Below are 21,223 nucleotides of genomic sequence, written 5' to 3'. Positions count from 1 at the left end.
ATAGTTGTGAGCTTTCGAGTAGACTCTAAGCTACTCAGACTATACATACACATATATTCATTTGAGGGAAAACTTACATTCTGCTAATTTTCCATATGTATTTTGTCAACTAAATATTGGAAGATACAGCTCTATCCAGACTGACAACATTTGAAAATATCTCTCAATTTTGCTTAAAAAATCCCTATGTGCTGTGGCTGTTTTTCTGGCATTTGTAAGACATTTTATTTCTGTTTGGTTTTCAATTCCTCATGTTTTAGCCAGTCATTTTTGGTTGGTTGAAAATTAGCCACTTTAGTTTAAATATACTTCCCCTGGAAAATGAGAAAAAAAAAAAAAAAACAACCCCCAAATTAAACTGAAGCATTTTCTTAAAATACTTAGCCTAAAAAGGCTTGGTATACATGATATGGAAAAGTAAAACCTTGGGATTAAATGGACATTAATGATAGATATTTTGCTTCTCATGATGATAATAGAGGTACTGGATTCAGCCTGGAGTTGGGAGTCACATATTTGGACTTCCTCAGCTCTATTGCACTGACAAACCAGTTTAGTACCCGGTGATCTTGTCAGTTTCACAGTCAGTGTTAGAGATTTATCATTCAGTCTCAACTCTTTGGGATTAGACTTCTGTAGACTAATGGACGAAGAAGGCAATGGCACCCCACTCCAGTACTTTGGCCTGGAAAATCCCATGGATGGAGGAGCCTGGTAGGCTGCAGTCCATGGGGTCGCTAAGAGTCGGACACGGCTGAGCGACTTCGCTTTCACTTTTCACTTTCATGCATTGGAGAAGGAAATGGCAACCCACTCCAGTGTTCTTGCCTGGAGAATCCCAGGGACGGGGGAGCCTGGTGGCTGCCATCTGTGGGGTCACACAGAGTCGGACACGACTGAAGTGACTTAGCATAGCATAGCATAGACTAATGGAAGGCTTTCCAGGTAGCACAGAGGTAAAGAATCCACCTGCCAATGCAGGAGACACAAGAGATGTGGGTTCAATCCCTGGGTTGGGAAGATTCACTGGAGTAGGAAATGGCAACCCACTCTAGTCTTCCTGGGAAAGTCCCACGGACTGAGGAGCCTTGTGGGCCACAGTCCATGAGTTGCAATGGGCTGGACATGACTGAAGCGACTGAGCAGCACACACACAGCACAGACTATAGATTGCTAATATGGATTGTGGAGAGTTGCTCACTTTAATTAACATTTGTTTTAACAGCTACTTAAAGCGCAGAAGAAAGCCCAGAGAAGGGAGCACATGCTAAAACTTGAGGCTGAGAAGAAAAAGCTTCGCACTATACTTCAGGTTCAGTATGTATTACAGAACTTGATGCAGGAACATGTCCAGAAAGACTTCAAAGGGGGCTTGAATGGTGCAGTGTATTTGCCTTTAAAAGAACTTGACTACCTCATTAAATTTTCAAAACTGACCTGTCCTGAAAGAAATGAAAGTCTGAGGTAAGTTAATAAAAATGTTTTCCTAAAATAAGACACATGACACTTTAGCTTTTCAGTGTATATATTCAGCATTGGAAACATTGGCTGTCCAGGCTCTCACAAGGTTGATAGACTGTCTAGTAGGAAAGTGAATTTGAATGGTATTATTAACCTGCTTCTTTATTATAACACTGATCTTTAAAATGTCTGATACTTTAGCCTTATACCGGTATTAGCCATAATACTAATTATGTATGCTCTTAAACATTTTTTTGTAATTATGTCAGACTGTTGTATGACTGAGAGTCTTTGCCTCCTTACTACTGTACCTAAGTGGAGGTAAATGAAATTTAACTTGATCCATATCACTCAGCTGTCAAAGTTAGAATTATTTAGTGTTCTTCTTTTGCTGTGAATAAATACCGAGGAATAAATTTAATAATTTAAAATAAAACCCCAGCAAATTGAGGCATCTCAATTTTTTTCTTCTACAGCTATCTTTTTGCTGTTTTTGCTTAAATGGAATATGGAGTAAATCAGCTATTGAGCAGAGCTCTGTGCTTTTGATTTGTTAGATTCAGGTCGTTTCAATGCTGTGTTTGTTAGCCATGCAAAAGCAGAGTTAGGGTAATTTCTAGTAACAGTTGAAACTATCAGTTCAGGAAGAAACCTTATAAAACTCTTTAATTACCTATATATAGCCATATATTTATTTATTTACTTATTCCTACCTGATAATCTATTCCACCATCATCATCTATTTGGTTGCTTCCTTCTAATGCTTCACTTTGATAGATCCAGGGAATAAAGCTTACTTTAATATTTGAAATGTAAGTGAAACCTAATTTGAAAAATGAGCTGCTCTCTTTAAAGCCTGATGTAGCTCTTAATATTTCCAATCCACTGTTCTTTTATCTAGGATGTATACTTGGTAATGAATGATACCATATTGATTGCTTTAAACTCTTTTTGAGTCTATTCCTTAATAGCTGTATTTGGTAAAATCTTTATTTTAGTTGTTTTAAGGAAAAATGCTTATATATATGAAGTCCATAAATGGACATTTAGTCATCTTTTATAAAATTTCAATTTTTTATTTCCAGAGAGTAGAAAAACACAAAATGAACACTGAATGTCTTAATTGTTGATGGGTTATATTGTATAAATTGGTTTGCTCCACATGCCTCTAAAACCACCTTTTCTGCTGCTGCTTTTCCTTGTCAGCGTTGAAGACCAGATGGAGCAGTCATCCTTGTACTTTTGGGACCTTTTGGAAGGTAGTGAGAAAGCAGTGGTAGGAACGACATGTGAGTTTTCTCTACTCTGGGCTTATGCAGTAAATACTAAACTTTATGTCTAGGAGTTTAGTATGATATCAAGGGCCAAAACTGTGTCAGTCCATCAGAACTTACACGTCTGACAATACTGGATTCATTGGCAGAATGATAGCTTTGTTTTGTTCTGTTAGAAGCAGCTCTTGTTTAATTGTACTCACTAAAATGGAACCTATGGTGAGTTTTGAGTGGCAATTCACAGTGATTTGGGAACAGAGCTATAGACTAGTGCTTGACCATTTTGGGATTCAGTTCTCTCTTCTGCGTGGTAGTACCCATTCTGTTCAGGAAACTTAAATCCACACATTGTTAATATCAAAGTTTATTTACCAGACCTGCTTAAAAAAATAGGAATGGTTTGGCTCCATAGTCTATGGAAACATTGTTGTCTACCGATCTGGAATTGATCTGGAGAGAAAGAGTCCTTTTGGCTTTGTAAGTAGGCTTTGACCAGATGACCAAGTACAAATGTCTGGACATGAAATACATAATTTTGTGTGCTAGTTTAAGATAATGAAAACTCACTGGAAGCTGGTAAACATTTTTGTTACTTCCTTTTTAAAAATATTTGAGTATGACTAACTATCTCAATTTCTTAAGTCCTTTCAAATTTAAATCACAGATATTTATTGCTTGGTTAGAATTCAAAATGATACAAATACTTTGGAAACTAGTTTGTCAGTTTTTTATAAAATTGTGTATACTTACTATATCACCAAGCAGTTACACTTCTAGTACCCAAGAGAATTGAAAACATACATTCCTTTAAGTACTTGTACAGGAATGTTCATACCAGCTTATTCAGAACAGTCCCAAATTGAACCCAGTCCAGATGTACATCAGCTGATAATTAATAAACAAATTGTGATATATCCATACAGTGAAATCATTTCAGCAGTAAAAAAGGAATTATTGATACTGTAGCAGCATGTGTGAATCTCAAAATAAATTATGCTGAATGAAAGAAGCCAGATAAAAAATGAATACATAATGTATGATTTCATTTATATGAAATTCTAGAAATGACATAAAGTGAATGATAGTGGGTCAGTGGTTGTTAGGGAGTAGGGGGAAGTGATTGTTTATAAAAGGGAAATAAGGGAACTTTTTGAGTTGATTAAAATAGTCTATATTGTGGTTATGGTGGAAGTAACATGACTATTACATACCTGCTAAAACTGTACACTTAAAATGGGAATTTTGTTTCTTGTAAATTTTACCTCAAAGTTAATTTTAAAAGAAAGGTAATCTGTGTCATAGTATTCCTCTGAAAAGAATAGTAGACCCAAATCAAGTTTGAGAACTCTGCTTTATTTGGGAATTATGTTTTTAGTGGCTATCAAAAGTGAAATAGACTTTAGATCTGTTTATGATCTTTAACGTCATTTTAAGGTTTTACTTGATTATCAAATGGTGATGTGGTAGGAGTGAAATACAGCATAATTCAAGAGTAAAATCTTAATCATGGAATTTTGTACTTTAAACATTCTTTAGAGATTGTCCAAGATAGGTTTTTCTAAAGATTATATTTGAGGAACTGTGTTATTTTACTTCTCCAAAGTCATAGTTACTTGGGGAAGGTAGAGTAATTGCTTATTGTGATGTCTTGGGGGTGGATGGGAAAATTCTATTTTCTCCAAGCTCAGGGAATACATATGTGCTTTTTATGACATACTAGAGTCTTCAATTGGAATCTCTGATTTTTAGTCATTTTCCAAATGGTGGAAATGGAGGTCCAGAGAAACTTAAATGACTTGCTAAAACTTTGGGATTCTGACTTTTAAAATTTATATTCATTCAGTATGAGGTAATGATGGACTACATATTTCCTTTTTATAGTATGACCAGTTCTTTAAGTATCCCCAGTGTAAAATGTTATAATGACATACAACTAGGATAAAATTGCATTAAGATTTCTATTTCAAATAATTTTCCATGAACTATTCAGCTATGTGATAACTAACTCTTAGTCACTTTTTGTTAGACAAACACATGAAAGATCTACTCTCTAAATTGCTGAACTCAGGCTATTTTGAAAGTATCCCAGTTCCAAAAAATGCTAAGGAAAAAGAGGTATCATTGGAGGAAGAAATGCTAATAAAATCGGAGAAGAAAAAACAATTATTGAAGACTGAATCTGTTAAAGAGTCAGGTTTGTTGTGATCTCTGAAATTCTTTATAGTGGTTGCATTTTTAACACTTAACCAAATGAGTCAAATCATTGTAAAATGATTGCTTTGTTTTAATTTTATTTTCTGCATGCATAGAAATCTTTACTAGTCCCAGGATAAGCCTAGGTTTAGGAAACATGTCTAGGCTTTACTACCATGATTGGCAGAGTGAATCTCAATAGAAACTTTAGGTTATACTTTGTTACAAGAGAGTATACTGTTAAAATGAGGCATTTATGGAATTTGAAGGAATCTCTTCATTAAACTATTAGGATCATTCCATTTAAAACTGTTTAAATGTAAGTTATAGTAGAGTTCAATACTCTACTGTAGGCCAAGAATATAAATAATCTAAGGTTAACATACTGATCCCAAAATCAGTTAAAGAAATGTTTTTCAAAATTCTACTTTTCTTGAAGAAATACTTTAAGTAACACGTTTACTAATGATTGTTGAGGCTGGCAAGAAATATTACTTCTAAGGAGGTAGTCCAAGCAGCTTTCTGGTAGCCACTAGCAAGATTCAAGTGTTTCTCATTTATACCCCATGACACCAGAGCTATAACTCTTATCTTGAAAGAAGCTGGTGTTTGTGGATAAGGGGAGATAGTCCTATTTTCAGTCAGAAATCAGTTTGTAACTGCAGCTTGAATTCAGAAAACTGTCTTGCGTAAGGAGAGCAACTAGCTCCAACTAGCCTCAGCCCACATGCTTTTGACCAACACCCAATAGTGAGAATTACTTCTTCCATAAATATACTTAATTGCACCATCCTTTTTCTATTACCCTTCTGAAATTTGTTTCTTAAATGAATTATAGTGTAATCAGTCTAAAAACTTATGGTTTACCTGGTATTTATTTAATATTTCTTTTATTTTCTCAGAGTCTCTTATGGAACTGGCACAACCAGAGATACAACCACAAGAGGTAAGGTACTAAAAGGCAATTTTCAGTCAACTTTGGGTTTTGAGACTTTTGGGTAGTGTTGTGGTTAAAAACTGAGGCTCTGGATCTAGACTGCATAAGCTTGAATCCTGGCCTTGCAGCTTATTAGCTTTTTAGTGACTTTGGGCGAGATACCTAGCTCAGCTGTGTCTGTTATTCTCCTGCATAAAATAGGGATAATGATAATGCCTGCCCTACATAGTTATTGTGAAGTTTGAAGGAGTTCACTTAAATTCTAAGTTACTTACACTTTGGCCTGGCATACAAGTGTTAGCTGTTGCTGTTTTTGGCTCCTGTACTGGAATTTAAAGATGAGTAGGATTTTGCTCTTGCCAGAATTTACTCATATTGGTAACAGAAGAGGGTATTTGTTCTCTTTCTGAAGTGACATTTTAATTCATGGAGGCTGAAAATAATGGAAGAAGCAGAATCACAATATGATTGATACATAATGGGAATAAAGAAAAGGCTGGTAATTCAGGGAACATAAGGCTTCAGAATAAAGAGAATAACTTTGTGTAGTTGAACTATCCTCTGCCTTAACATTTGAGGGAGTCATGTGGTCCCAAAGGTGGCAGAGGCAGAATAACCTTGGTAAAAGAGCCTGAATCAAGCAAATGTGGCACCAAGATGTGCACTGCTTACCAGTCTGAGGTGAGTCAAATGTAGATCGCTACTTTTGAAGTTTGTTTTTCTGTTAATTGAGGGGGAAGGAATGGACCAAAAAGGAGGAGACTCTCTTCAAGGAGGTTAAGGACAGAAATTTCCTGTTAGCACTGTGGTTCAGACCAGTGGACATAGGAGTTTAGTACTGCCCCCAAGGTCTACAGACTGACTTGAACACGTTTTCCCTCTGGTTTAGTTTCTTAACAGACGCTACATGACAGAAGTAGATTATTCAAGTAAACAAGATGAAGAGCAATCTTGGGAAGCAGATTATGCTAGAAAACCAAATCTCCCCAAATGTTGGGATATGCTTACTGAACCAGATGGGCAGGAGAAGAAACAGGAAACCTTCAAGTCCTGGGAGTCTTCTGTAAAGCACCAGGAGGTCTCAAAGCCTGCGGTTTCCTTAGAACAGAGGAAACAAGAGATTCCAAAACTCAGGTCCACTCTGCAGGAAGAGCAGAAGAAGCAGGACGTCTCCAAAACCAAACCAACTCCTGGCCAGTGGAAGCAGGAAGCTTCCAAATCCAAAGCAGGATACATTCAAGAGGAACAGAAGAAGCAGGAAACACTGAAGCCTTGGCCAGTTCAGCCACAGAAAGAACAGGAGCCAAAGAAGCAAACGCCAAAGTCTTGGACACCCTCTGTGCAGAGTGACCAGGACATCACCAAGTCATGGACCTCTCCCACGTGTGAAGAACAGGATTCAAGACATCCAGAGACTCCAAAATCCTGGGAAAACAATGTTGAGAGTCAGAAACACCCTTTAACACCACAATCACAGATTTCTCCAAAGTCCTGGGGAGTAGCTGCAGCAAGCCTCATACCAAATGACCAGCTCCTTCCCAGGAAGTTTAATACAGAACCCAAAGATGTGAGTTGATTTGTATCAGTCTGTTCCTGTCATTGTAGGCATAAATAGAGATTTGTGATAGTGATAATTTAAAATTTCTCATTAGAAAAAACCCAGTAAAACCCATATTAATATATAAAGTATTTCACTTAACCCTTTAACACATAGTTTGTTTTTCCTAGAAAATCGAAGCACTTAGTCTGTCTTTTGTGCTTAACCTGAAGTGAAATTTCTACAATTAGAAAATAATGTTTTAATGCTCAAGTTTTAATGACATGATATGACATCAAAATAATGATAGTTCAGAGAAGAATATAATGTGAAGTGAGATATGTAAATGCATATCAAAAGGTGGGAGACCTTTTTCTGATGCAAGTTACATTTTTCTGTATTCTCTTCCTTCTCTTTCACTGACTTATAGTCATTCAATTAGCTTGTCCTCTTTGAATAAGGAACAAATGGACAGGAGAAGAAACAGGAATCTTTCATGTCCTGTTTCTGAAGATTAGTGCTTGGGGAGGGAGCTGGATTAGTTGTCTGTTTCTGTTTAAAAATAAAAATTTTCTGCAGATGAAAAGTATAGGTATTTACCATTCTATAATTAAGTTTTGGAGTATGAGATTTGGTTCAAATATGAGGCCTCATTTTGTTAATAATAAATAACTCATGCCAGTAATATAAGGCTTATAATGAATAATCCTTAGATACAGTGCTAGTTAGTCTTGTCTTTTATTAGAAGTTATTTACCACTATTTCAGTGCAAACTTGCTGAAGACTTGTTATCACCTTGTTTGCTAAGAAGTGTGAACTCACTACCCTCCCAGTGTTCTCCATGTCCATCTCATAGTGTTCCTGAACTTCCATGCCATTTTAGCCAGAAGTGAAAGTGTTAGTTGCTCAGTCGTGTCCGACTCCTCGCAACCCCATGGACTAGCCCAATAGGCTCCTCTGTCCCTGGGGTTTCCTAAGGCAAGAATGCTGGAGTGGATTGCAATTTCCTTCTGCAGGGGATCTTCCTAACCTAGGGATCGAACCCAGATGTATTGAGGACCATATATCTTTGGTCCTTTAACAGTTTGAAGATTATTTTTGTATGTTGCACAGGGAACTGTACTCAATAGTTTTTAATAACCTATAAAGGAAAAGACTCTGAAAAAGAATGCACACACATACATATATAAAAAACTGAATCACTGTGATGTACACCTGAAACTAACATGATATTGCATATCATAAATCAACTATACTTCAATTAAAAAGTGAGGGGGCAGAAAACATTTTGTTTAGGGAATTCAGATCACTGCATTTTATAAATTACGCCTGCCTCAATTCTACCTTTTGGGAAGAGAATTTTAGAGATATTTGTCTCCTTTTATTTTCCTTTCTTCCTCTTTAAGTGGTAATGTAATTTTAGCTTCATCCTGACCCTGCAGAAGATTGATAGCCTTATTTCATTAACCAGATATGATATGATAGTAATTTTAACAGGATAGCTATCAATATTTTGGGAAATTTATAAACCAAATTTAATACTTCAATAAAGTTGCTCAAAAAACACAGTTAAAAATTCCAGTAGGTATAACAGTGCTGAGCCTTGACCATAGGAAATATTGATACCCTGCTGTTTGTTGAATAGTATTTAAAATCAAGAGTGTTTAATTGTAAAGGTCAGAACTCATTTATTGTACCTTATGGCACAGACATCATCATATTTGAAGTTACAGGGTCTCTCAGTGAGTGTGTGCCTCTATCTGTATTGCAATCTCCACTGTCTTTATTTAATATGACTAAGTACAGTCAAGGGCAAAAAAGAGTTCAAAGACAAAAGACTAGATACATGAAATAAATCACCAAAGTTCATACTTTTCTCCTAAAAGAGTCTTTCATATATTTCCTTAAGGTCTGTTAACTATTATTTTATGACGTTGTTGATGTAGCTTAGCTGTGTAATTTCTTAGTGAATTAGAAGGTGGAGAGGAGGAGCTGGTAGGGATCGGTTTGCTGATACCTGTAAGAAATAACCATAAACATGAGGTCTGTTTCAGCAATCTTAAGAAATTTAGCTGGAGGGGGACCACATTCTAAACATCAGTAGCCCCGCCAAAGTATACTTACTTTATAACAAAATATAACAATGTATTTCCTAAACTCTAGGATATATGTGTATACATTTGTATACCTTAATGTTTCTGAAATCAGATATATATTAAAAATGGGATATATAATTAATGTGATAGTAACTTTTTTCCTTGGAAAAACGTCATTGAGGTGTTTTATATTGTAGGCAGTGGCATCTTGTGGAGGACGTAAGGTAACCGATGTCCACAATGAAATAACTTTTTGTCAAGGAAGTTCTGCTGTTATTGGCCTTCCTTTTAAAAAGATGATGGTTAGCAACAGTTCCCATTAAAGTTGTACTGAAGGGGGAAACATTTAAAGTTTGTTTAAATTACTTAGAAGAGGCATTTATGTGGAAATTCTTTACCTGAGATAAACCTATAAGTGAACACTGCTATGTGTTTTGATTACATTAAGATGCAGTGATAAGCTAAGTTTCCGGAATCAAGCTGTTGAATTTGAACTTCACTCTTACACATTATGGGTTTATCTTGTAGGTGCCTAAGCCTATGCATCAGCCTGTAGGTTCTTCCTCTACCCTTCCAAAGGATCCAGTATTGAGGAAAGAAAAACTGCAGGATCTGATGACCCAGATTCAAGGAACTTGTAACTTTATGCAAGTATGAGTCATTATTAAGTGAATCTTAAATGCTAGTTATGGGGCTACTAGCTTCTGGTCTGAAGCATTAAATGAAGTCGTTAAGAGCATATATTCTGGTGTTCAGAATGAGAACAAACCTCAGCTCTGCCACTTGCTCACTCTGAGAGTTTAGGCAAGTTACTTAACTTTCTGCCTCAGTTTCTTTTTTGAAAAAAAATGAGGATAATAGTTCCTGTTCCTGTTTGTTGTGAGTAATGAAATGAATTAAACATGTAAGAAGCTTAAAGTGCTCAAATGATATTGCTGCTGTAGCTCATTAGCAGTTTCTACTCAGACTGGGAGAACCTGTACTATGCTTGGTATTTGATAGATGCCATTGTGTGTAAATAATCATGACATTCATTGTCCTCAAAGAGTTTATATTTCATTTGTATAAGATGAGTTAAGTCAATAGTTAAATGTTAAATTGTGTTATACAAACACATGCAGAATTTCAAAATATTGTGATATTATTGAGCTAGGAAATAGGCAAATAGAGATTTTTGTGTGTTAATAGTAAAAAGATCTTGCTTTGGAGTTAGACCTGCATTTAAATCCACTTCTGCCAATTACCAGTTATATAATCTAACAAACTCCCAACCTTCTACTTTTTTATTAAGTGAGGGAATTGCTTACTTCTTCAGATTATTTGATGATAAATAAAGAACCTAAAATGATCACTACAAGTGTGTAAGTTAAGTACTCAAAATGTTAGAAATATTTCCAGGATAACCAAGTTAGGCATATGGGAGAAGAGAATGGCTTGTTGTCATGAAAGTGTCTAAGACCATGAGTTAGTTTAGTGGTTGAAATAAAATAATTAGAACTTCTCATTGGTTATAATAAAAATGAGGGCTCAGTCTATGCTAGGATTAATGTTTATGTTTAAACCTTCAAGTGAGGTGTTTTCCTAACTTGGCCTTGGAATTACTATTAGAATTTTAATACTTGATAGTCTTAAGGTTTGACAGTTACTTGAGATTTACTTTTAATTTCTTCTCCTAAAAGACTTAAGTTATTAACATCTTAAGATAGTTATTAGATAAATTCCTATAGCTAATAAGCAGAGGTTTATGACAACATCATAAATACTGGTAATAGGTTTACCAACAAACAGTGATCTTTGCTTCCACTCATTATTTAAAATCTTATCTTTAGGAATCTATTCTGGATTTTGACAAACCTTCAAGTGCAATTCCATCGTCACAGCCGCCTTCAGCTACTCCAGGTAGCCCAGTAGGTATGTCCTCATTCTTAAGATTTGTTATACCTACAGCTGTTTGTTCCAATTGTTTCTTTTATAAATAATTTTACTCTTGACTTGCTTGACTCCTTTCTACTCTGTACATCTAGTGTTGAGGCTTTTGCATCCTGTGAGTGAAATTATATCAGTGGTATTTAGTGTACTGCTTAACACTGATTAACACAGGACTGGAAAAGGTCAGTTTTCATTCCAATCCCAAAGAAAGGCAATGCCAAAGAATGCTCAAACTACCGCACAATTGCACTCATCTCACACACTAGTAAAGTAATGCTCAAAATTCTCCAAGCCAGGTTTCAACAGTATGTGAACTGTGAACTTCCAGATGTTCAAGCTGGATTTAGAAAAGGCAGAGGAACCAGAGGTCAAATTGCCAACATCCACTGGATCATGGAAAAAGCAAAAGAGTTCCAGAAAAACATCTGTTTCTGCTTTATTGACTATGGCAAAGCCTTTGACTGTGTGGATCACAATAAACTGTGGAAAATTCTGAAAGAGATGGGAATACCAGACCACCTGACCTGCCTCTTGAGAAATCTGTGTGCAGGTCAGGAAGCAACAGTTAGAACTGGACATGGAACAACAGACTGGTTCCAAATAGGAAAAGAAGTACATCAAGGCTGTATATTGTCACCCTGCTTATTTAACTTATATGCAGAGTACATCATGAGAAACACTGGGCTGGATGAAGCACAGGCTGAAATCAAGATTGCTGGGAGAAATGTCAGTAACCTCAGATATGCAGATGACACCACCGTTGTGGCAGAAAGCTAAGAAGAACTAAAGAGCCTCTGATGAAAGTGAAAATGGAGAGTGAAAAAGTTGGCTTAAAGCTCAGCTTTCTGGAAACTTAGATCATGGCATCTGGTCCCATCACTTCATGGCAAATAGATGGGGAAACAATGGAAACAGTGACAGACATTGTTTTTTGGGGCTCCAAAATCGCAGATGGTGACTGCAGCCATGAAATTAAAAGACACTTACTCCTTGGAAGAAAAGTTATGACCAAGCAAGACAGCATATTAAAAAGCAGAGACATTACTTTGCCCACAGAGGTCCGTCTAGTCAAGGCAATGGTTTTTCCAGTAGTCATGTGTGGATGTGAGAGTTGGACTATAAAGAAAGCTGAGTGCAGAAGAATTGATGCTTTTGAACTGTGGTTTTGGAAAAGACTCTTGAGAGTCCCTTGGACTTCAAGGAGATCCAACCAGTCCATCCTAAAGGAAATCAGTCCTGAATATTCATTGAAAGGACTGGTGTTGAAGCTGAAACTTCAATATTTGGCCACATGATGTGAAGAACTGACTCATTGGAAAAGACCCTTTTGCTGGGAAAGATTGAAGGTGGGAGGAGAAGGGGACAACAGAGGATGAGATGGTTGGATGGCATCACCAACTTAATGGATATGAGTTTGAGTAAACTCCGGGAGTTGATGATGAACAGGAAGGCCTGGTGTGCTGTAGTCCATGGGGTTGCAAAGAGTCGGACACAACTGAATGACTGAACTAAACTGACTGAACTGATTAACACTGCACCAACACTGGTTAATCTGAATCTGGTCTGACACTTCAGACTTCAGGCTTTTTGTTCTGCGTTAGTTTATCTTAGGAGTGGAATGACATGATCAAAGCCATAGTTCAGCTGTAGTAAGCAGTATACACCAACCAGAAGACTCGTGCCGTAATTCCTGGGTTGGTTAAGGAGAAGGAAGAGAGAGTAATTAATAAAAGTGATAGACATTAACAAGAATAAATCAAACTGAAACTATGTAATTGAAAAGTATGTTTAATTTACATGATCAAAGAGAAAAAAAAATGAAGAGACAGATGACCCCCGCAAGGACTTATTTTGAAACTTGTAATTTAAAGTGTATCAGCTAATTACTGCTCATGATAGCTCAGATTTTATCTTCCAGATTACAGCACTGGTTTTTAAAAAGTCACAGTTCTTTTCTTTTAGAAGACTCGAAATGCTGCTTTTGTCCATTTAACCATAAAACATTATTAAATATCACAGATGGAACTAGGATGCTTTTTCTCTATAATCCTCTCTGACTTTTTAAAGCTCTAATAGAAGGGACTTGAGACCCAGTTCTTCTAGCTACTGCTTGGTTTTGTACAATATAAACTTTAGTTTCCATCCAGTTTTTTGCATAACGTTTTCTCTTCCCTCAGTAGTTTACTGTTGATTTCACTCTCTACAGCATCTACAGAACAGAATCTATCCAATCAAAGTGATTTTCTTCAAGAGCCATTACAGGTAACTTCTCCAGATTCATCTTTCATTTACTCTTGCATTGGTATGAACAGTCAGACTCACTGATTCTAATATTCCTAACTAAATTATTGAAAATGTTTTAAGGATATCTAGTTTTTTAGATCAAGTAAAACTGGTCCTCAAAAAATTCCCTAATGAACATGGGCAAGTCATCTGTTACAACAAAGAAGGAAATTTTAGTAAGGAGAGAGCAAGCCTGAAGAATTCAGAGGTACTCTGGGAATCTTACTTTGCTGTTTAAGCTACCTAAGTTACTTAGTATATTGGCATAGTAAAGAGTCTAAAGAAAGAAACGAATTTTTAATTCATGGTTAATCCCTCACCCCACTCCCTGCTCTAGCTAAAGAATTCCACGTTATGTGTTCTAACTATTAGATTCTGTATGAGGCTTTCAGTCAACAAGTTAAGATTTTTTTTTTTGCTAAACCAGTAGTCTAGTCTAATTGTTCTCATAGGCATGCCTCTGGGGTGGCTGCATGAGAATCATTTGGTCACTTTAATAAAAATACATATAGTTGACCCTTGAACAATATGAGTTTGACCTGCTCAGGTCCTCTTATATGTGTTTTTTTCTCCCACTAAGTCCATACAATACTACATATCCGAGGTTGGTTTAATCTGAAGGTGTGGGACCACAGGTGTGGAGGGTCGACTGTAGGGTCTGAGCATCTCTCCATTTTGGTAGCACAGCGAGTCCTGGAACCAGTCCCTGTGGATAACTGAGAGAGGACTATATTGTTAGTTACCACCTTAGACCTGTAAGGTTGGCATCTCCAGGGGTGTTGTCTATTCATCTATGTTTTTAGTCTGCTCCTTGGGTGAATCTGCACATTGATTTTTTGGAACCACTGGCCTCCATCATCATGCTTACTCAGAAATACTTAAAATGAACTCTAGCTGGTCTACTTAAAGAGCAATAACTTGGAAGCAAAAACTGCCTTAACTTCTCAGTAAATACTAATGTAAATAATGCTTATCTTCTTTGTTAACCTCTTAACTAAAATTCATAGTCTCTTAAGGCTTAACTATCAGGTGTGCCAAATTGCCTTAACTTAGTATCTGTGAATTTTTTGGCAGTTAACTTAGTTGTGTTCCCACAACAGCCAATAGCATTTATTTTGGGTGGTTGTCTCATTGTTTTAAAGAGGAGGCCAGAAGCAAGGCCTAGGTTTAAAACACTCCTGTTTTGTAATAGTTTGGTCAGATCTAAATTATACCTATTTAAATACATAAAATGCTCTAAAGGATTTCAAAATTTTTTTCATAAGCCCTTTTCCATGAGACTTTTTAAACCTGATCCCCATCTCCTTCCCAAGAAGCAGCATATCCTGATGAACTCTTCGAGAAGATGACTGAAACATAACTGCTCTGTTAGCATTGGGTAACCCATGTATTACTTGGGCTTCTGAGAACTGAATTGAAGCATTTAGATAAAAGGAGTGGATTCACTGACACTTCGGACCTTGTGATTGCTAGAATTTTATGGATTTCTGTTATATTCCAATACCTGTTATGCCATAGAATTCCTTCCTAGCTGCTTTCATAGTTTTTTTTTTATCGGTTACAGTTGTCAGACTTAGTTCCTATATGCCTTCTCCCAATTTTTATTTTATACATATTAGCTTTAATTTTTGTTAGGATATTGGTGCCATTGTGATTTATATAGAGTTTATCCTTTTTATTTATACTTCCCCTACTCCTTTAAGACACTGAGAGCACTTAGAATAAAAGATAGTTGTCATGATTCTGGCAGACCCATGCTCAGAGCGTTAATGTACCCTGGGCTCTTTGCCCAGGAAGCTTGCTGTTGAGTGCCTGATGGAAAATCTGGCCCCAGATTTCCAGGGCCAAGAATCTTGATAAATGAGGATGGGATTAAATGTGTAGCTTTGGTGACTAGGCCTGGAAAGGCAGTGTAGCTGGCTGCTTGGATTTGAATCTCAGCTCTACCCCTTAATTTTAGAGTGATCTTGGGTAAATTATTTAACTTTCTTTGCTTCTGCCTGATTATGAATAAAATGGGAATAGTTGTACCTATTGCACAGGGTTATTGTTAGGAGTAAATATATTAATATGTATTAAAGTGTTAAGCATAGCAATTGGCACTGCTGAGTGTTCAGTGAGAGTAATGTGTTGGGAAGGTCAGGGCCCATGTAATATAAAGTGAACAAATTGTGCCTTTTACAATTTTTTATATCTTCCTGTGTCTAGGCTGCTTCTTCTCCAGTTACTTGTAGCTCAAATGCTTGCTTGGTTACTACTGATCAGGCTTCTTCAGGATCTGAAACAGAGTTTATGACCTCAGAGACTCCTGAGGTAATAAGAAACCAATTGTCTTAATTTCTTTCTGACTTAAAGAATAGCAGAACCAGCTTAACATGTGAATTACAGGCATGATCAACTTAATGACTGAACATTTATACTTTACTAATGTTTGCTTTTTATTGATGTTGTAGTCCTGGAACTTACACAGGTAACTTTAACTTTATTGTGACTTTACCATATAAATAGACTTAATAGTGTATTAAATAGACTGAAAAGGCAAGTGTATTTCCTTTTCAGATACAATAAATTATATCTGAAATGCTAATGTAAGAAGAATGAAAATTTCTAGGTAGGGCTAGGATTAGCAATTAGTTCAAGTTTCTCATTATATTTATATTGAAGGACTCCTTAGGAGAAAAATCTTTTATACATATAACTGAAGACTCAATAACTTTATAGTGTTAATATTAGCACTGACTCAGTCAGAATGAGTTCCATTCTCTTTACGGCTAATTTTGTCAAAGCATTTTGACAGTATTATGTTTATGCTTTTGATAGTTTTTACTATGTTTGAGCAAATCCTTGAGATAGATATAGCATGATAGGTAGATTTTTAAAATTAATTTAGCAACTCAGGTTTTATTATTATTTCTTGGTTAACTATTATATAAGAATATATATTCATTATATAAGAAAATAGTTTTTATGATGTTGATTTGGTCTAAATTTAAATTAAGTGTTTGCCACCTAATGAGTCACACCTGTCTGCTTCATTACCTCATTGGGATTGTTTTTTTCCTATCTTTTTAAGTATTTGGCTTTATAATCTGTTGTATCAAGGAGTTGCTAATTCCCTTAGTTAAGAGTTATTTACATTAGCTCAGGTTTGCTTTTCTTTTTAAAGGCAGCTGACTAAGGAATCCACTACTAAGACTTTGAAACAGAAAAAAGTTAACACTGACTAAGCAACTTACCCAGGGTTTTTCTTAAACCTAATTCTTCTGTATAAGTTTGGAATAATATTAGATTCTGAACTAGAAAATATCATTACAGGGTTTGAAAGGGACTAGGTCCTCATAAAAAGTTCAACCCCTCGTCTCTTAGACTGATTAATAGTAAGATTCTCACTTAGTCAGCAAGCTGTGCAAAGCAAATACTAGTGTGCATGTTCAGCAACTGAGATTTGAAATTGTAAGCAGAAGCTATTCTTTTGCATTCCTATGTCCAAATGTCATCCTATAGGACTTGCTGACTTATGCCATCCTGGGGTTTAGTGTAAGTTAACTGCTTGTTGTATGGCAGGTGATTGGCTGATACTGCATTTCTCCTCCGTAGGCAGCAGTTTCCCCAAGCAAGCAACCGTCTTCACTAGCTTCTCCAAATCCTCCCATGTCAAAGGGCTCTGAACAGGGCTTCCAGTCACCTCCAGCAAGTAGTAGTTCAGTAACCATTAACACAGCACCCTTTCAAGCCATGCAGACAGTGAGTATAAAACATGGATGATGATTGCAGTTCATTATTCCATTTAAAAAGCTACTGTTTCTTTAATATTGGGTACTATGTGAAAAAGTTTGCCTTTTCTATTATTCTTATTTGGACTGACAGAATTTGTGTTTGTTCAATGGAAATATTGTTTGTGGAGGGAAGAGTGTTAAATCCAAAGCCTCAATAATTTTGAATGAGTATTTTGTCAGGGCATTTACCCTTCTGAAAATTAGTGATAGGCAAAGCTGAGGAGACCCATATTAAAGAAATGAAATGTAAGTGGGAAACATAATTTTCTATAAATAGCTTAATAATACTAACAGTTACTAATATCACAGTTCTGGTATTCCACGGCATCAATACCCTGAAATACAGGACACATACTTGTGTGTTCTCTTATTGTTGAAACTTTCATTTGAGTTCATCTTCATTCATCTCATGCTGGGTTTTGGAGAATTGTTCAAGACTTGTATGGTATTTTGAATTACAATGTACTTCCCTGGTGGCTCAGATGGTAAAGCGTCTGTCTACAACGCGGGAGACCTGGGTTCAATCCCTGGGTCGGGAAGATTCCCTGGAGAAGGAAATGGCAACCCCCTCCAGTACTCTTGCCTAGACAATCCCATGGATGGAGGAGCCTGGTGCAGGCTACTGTCCATGGGGTTGCAAAGAGTCAGACATTAACTGAGCAAGTTCACTTTCTTTCTTTCTTTCTACAAGTTGTAGTTTAAAACTTCTTAAGATTATATTACAACTAAGTTTGTATATTTATTCTCTAAACTTAGAATAAATATAAAACTTCTTTAGAAGAACGCAAAGTCTTAGCCAATAAGTACTCTTCCTGATGATGCTTAATGTCCCGCTTCACGTCCTTGTGAGTGACAGTAGTGAGATGAGGCCAGTGGAATGGCAGTGGGAAGCCGACACAAGGCAGGGAGATGGGCTGGTGAATTCAGACACGTGAATTCACTAATCTTATTACTCCCTGCTTGGCCACCTAGAAAAAGCTCAGTGTCCTTGCTTTCCCTCTATGCCTGTCAATCCATCGTACACAGGTTTTTTTTAGTAAAAAAAACAAAGCTACATTGGTTTTATTAAGTTTTTCTTATTCCTAATTAAAAGCAAATATTGTTCCATTATTAAATGAAATTGAATGTCTTTACCTGACACTCAGTAACTTTTGAAGCCTGGTATAACTTGCCAGACTAGTCCCCTGGACTTGCCCTGTACATTCTTATCACAAATACTTCTTTTGCTCACACCGGTCTGTCTTCTCTACCTGTTTGGTTCCTATTCAGTAGTACAAACTGGTTCTTATTTGTTCATTTACTCATTTATTCAACAAACAGGTAGTTACAAAGCCAGGCACTGTTCAACAATGCCTGGGTTGTAACAATGGAGAATAGATGGGTCTTTGTGCTTAAGAAGCTTATACTTTATTATGGAGGTGGGAAGGCTAGAGAGAAAAATACTCATATATATATTATATCATATGTGTATTGAGGAAAAATGGAGCAGGATAAGGGGGCTCAAGAGTAACAAAAGTGCTTTATTATACTCAGTGACCAGAGTCTGGTCAAATCACTGTCCTGCCACGTGGTAGAAATTCAGTACTGAATTTACAGGTTTTTTTCATTCATCCTCAGTTTCTGAAAAAAGTACCCCCTTCCCCTAGGAAGTTTTTATTCTCAATAAGCAGCATTATGATAATGTAATATCAGGAGAGGTAGTTTTTGAACTTGATTTAACTTCTGTCAGAAATCAAATAGGAATTTTTTTTTAACTGTGGTAAAATGTGCATAAAATTTACTGTTTTAACCATTTTAAAAGGTATAATTCTGTGGCATTAAGTACATCCACAGTGTTGTACAGCCATCACCACTGTTTTTTTCCAGAACTTTTTCATTATCCCCTTCTTCTCCCTAGCCCCTGGTAACTTGTATTCTACTTTGTCTCTATATGAGTTTGCCTATTTTTAGGTACCTCATATAAGTGGACTCATGATATTTGTCCTTTTTCTACCTGGTTTATTTCAGTTAGCATAGTATTTTCAAGGTTCATCCATCCCTGTTGTAGCATGGATCAGAATTTCATTCATTTTTATGGTGAAATAACATTCCATCGTATGCATGCATATATCACATTCTGTTTACCCTTCATCTGCTGATGGACACTTGGCTGTTTCCACCTTTTAGCTCTTATGAATAATACTGTGCACACAGGTGTGCACATCTCTCTTTGAATCTCTGCTTTCAGCTCTTTCTATGCCTAGAAGGGGAGTTGCCGGATCATACGCTAATTCTACATTTAGCTCTTTGAAGAACCACCATACTGTTCTCTACAGTCGGCTGTACCACTTGACGTTCCCATCAGCGTTGCATGAGGATTGTAATTTTACCCCACCCTCAGTTATACTTAGATTTTCTGTTTTTTTGTTTTGTGTTTAAGTAATAGTTGTCCTAACGGGTATGAAGTGGTATCTCATTGTGGTTTTGATTTATTTTTTTGTCTAGCGGCTAATGATGTTGGGCATCTTTTCATGTGCTTATTGGCCATTTATTGTCTTTGAAGAAATGTCTGTTCAAGTCCTTCGCTCATCAGACAGAAGTTTTTGAATGTTGCAGAGTTTTGCCGAATGTCATCTCTTATTATTTTCTATGAAACTTTGCAAATGACTCAGTGTACTCTGTCTTTTAAGGTATTTAATGTTAATGCACCTCTGCCTCCACGGAAAGAACAAGAAATAAAAGAATCCCCTTATTCACCTGGCTACAATCAAAGTTTTACTACAGCAAGTACACAAACACCACCCCAGTGCCAACTGCCAGCTATCCACGTAGAACAAACTGTCCTTTCTCAAGAGACTGGTAAGATCTTTGTGTAAATTTTGAAGACTTAGATGAGAGCTAATTAAATGGAAAGCAAGTCTGTAGTGACATTTGAGCGGTTCTTTCCTGACTAGTAAGCATTATCTTTTCTCCTGTTCAAGTGCTGAGAAATGCTTAATGCCTTTTCCTCTCTTTAGTTAAGTTCACCTGTTACTTTTAACGTTTGTAGAGGTAGGACTTAGATGGCTGATTTAACCTTGGAGTAGGCTTTTTAAAAATCTGATTGCTTTGATTACCATCAGCAGTGGTAGAGATGCATAAGACACTATCCAGCTGCTTTTATGAAGGCTTTGAAATCATTGTTAACTCTGTGTTATCACAGACAGATGGCTATCTGACCATTTCTCTTTTCTTCTCTCTTGAAATAGAGCATTGGTTAATGTGAAGATACATATTTAACTTATTATGCTTATTCCACTCTTTGCTTAGAGATGGGAGGCCCTTTTGGTCTTTCATGCTATTATAATAGGTACATGAAAGAGCAGGCAACTTTGTAGTCATTTCCCAATCATAAGAAGCATTTGTAGATTTTTAATGTTGGTATTTCAGACCCCTGTTGGGTTTTCTAAAACTTAAGCCTAAGCAAACAAATTAAGCATTCTGAATACTTCGTTAATTGCAAGAGGTGGTGAATGTAAATCCCTGGACCTAGCCACAGATACCTCCTTCTTTTCTCAAAACCTGTGCTGTGAAAACATAGGACGGGCAACGTACATAAAGGGTATTGTTTGTCATATGCCTTTTCAATTAAAGTATTAATAAAAGTTCACTTTCTTTTTCTCCATGAGGTGAAATATTTAGCCTTTATTTTTCCTTTGTGGTAAAAATATACATAACATAAAATTCATCATTTTAAACATTTTTTAAGTGTATAGGTT

General features: G+C 36.4%; 1 protein-coding gene across 9 annotated transcripts in view; it reads left to right on the top strand.

Moving 5' to 3' along the window:
• The window catches only part of CAPRIN2 (caprin family member 2), a 42,970-nt gene that overhangs the window by 15,980 nt on the left and 5,767 nt on the right, over positions 1-21,223 (top strand). For 8 of the 9 annotated variants that reach the window (XM_055573155.1, XM_055573132.1, XM_055573123.1 and 5 more), the window contains exons 5-15: positions 1,226-1,464; positions 2,668-2,750; positions 4,762-4,929; positions 5,831-5,874; positions 6,755-7,432; positions 10,027-10,149; positions 11,328-11,409; positions 13,634-13,689; positions 15,919-16,023; positions 17,308-17,454; positions 20,156-20,324. In XM_055573155.1, coding sequence (XP_055429130.1) covers positions 1,226-1,464; positions 2,668-2,750; positions 4,762-4,929; positions 5,831-5,874; positions 6,755-7,432; positions 10,027-10,149; positions 11,328-11,409; positions 13,634-13,689; positions 15,919-16,023; positions 17,308-17,454; positions 20,156-20,324 — 1,894 coding nt within the window. The remainder of the gene's footprint in view (positions 1-1,225; positions 1,465-2,667; positions 2,751-4,761; positions 4,930-5,830; positions 5,875-6,754; positions 7,433-10,026; positions 10,150-11,327; positions 11,410-13,633; positions 13,690-15,918; positions 16,024-17,307; positions 17,455-20,155; positions 20,325-21,223) is intronic. The other variant, XM_055573116.1, reaches the window with a different exon arrangement.

This window comes from Bubalus kerabau, chromosome 1 (assembly GCF_029407905.1).
Source record: "Bubalus kerabau isolate K-KA32 ecotype Philippines breed swamp buffalo chromosome 1, PCC_UOA_SB_1v2, whole genome shotgun sequence".
Classification (NCBI taxonomy): Eukaryota; Metazoa; Chordata; class Mammalia; order Artiodactyla; family Bovidae; genus Bubalus; species Bubalus kerabau.
The sequence above is the reverse complement of the archived record's forward strand: the minus strand, read 5'-3'. Positions and strand labels throughout refer to the sequence as shown.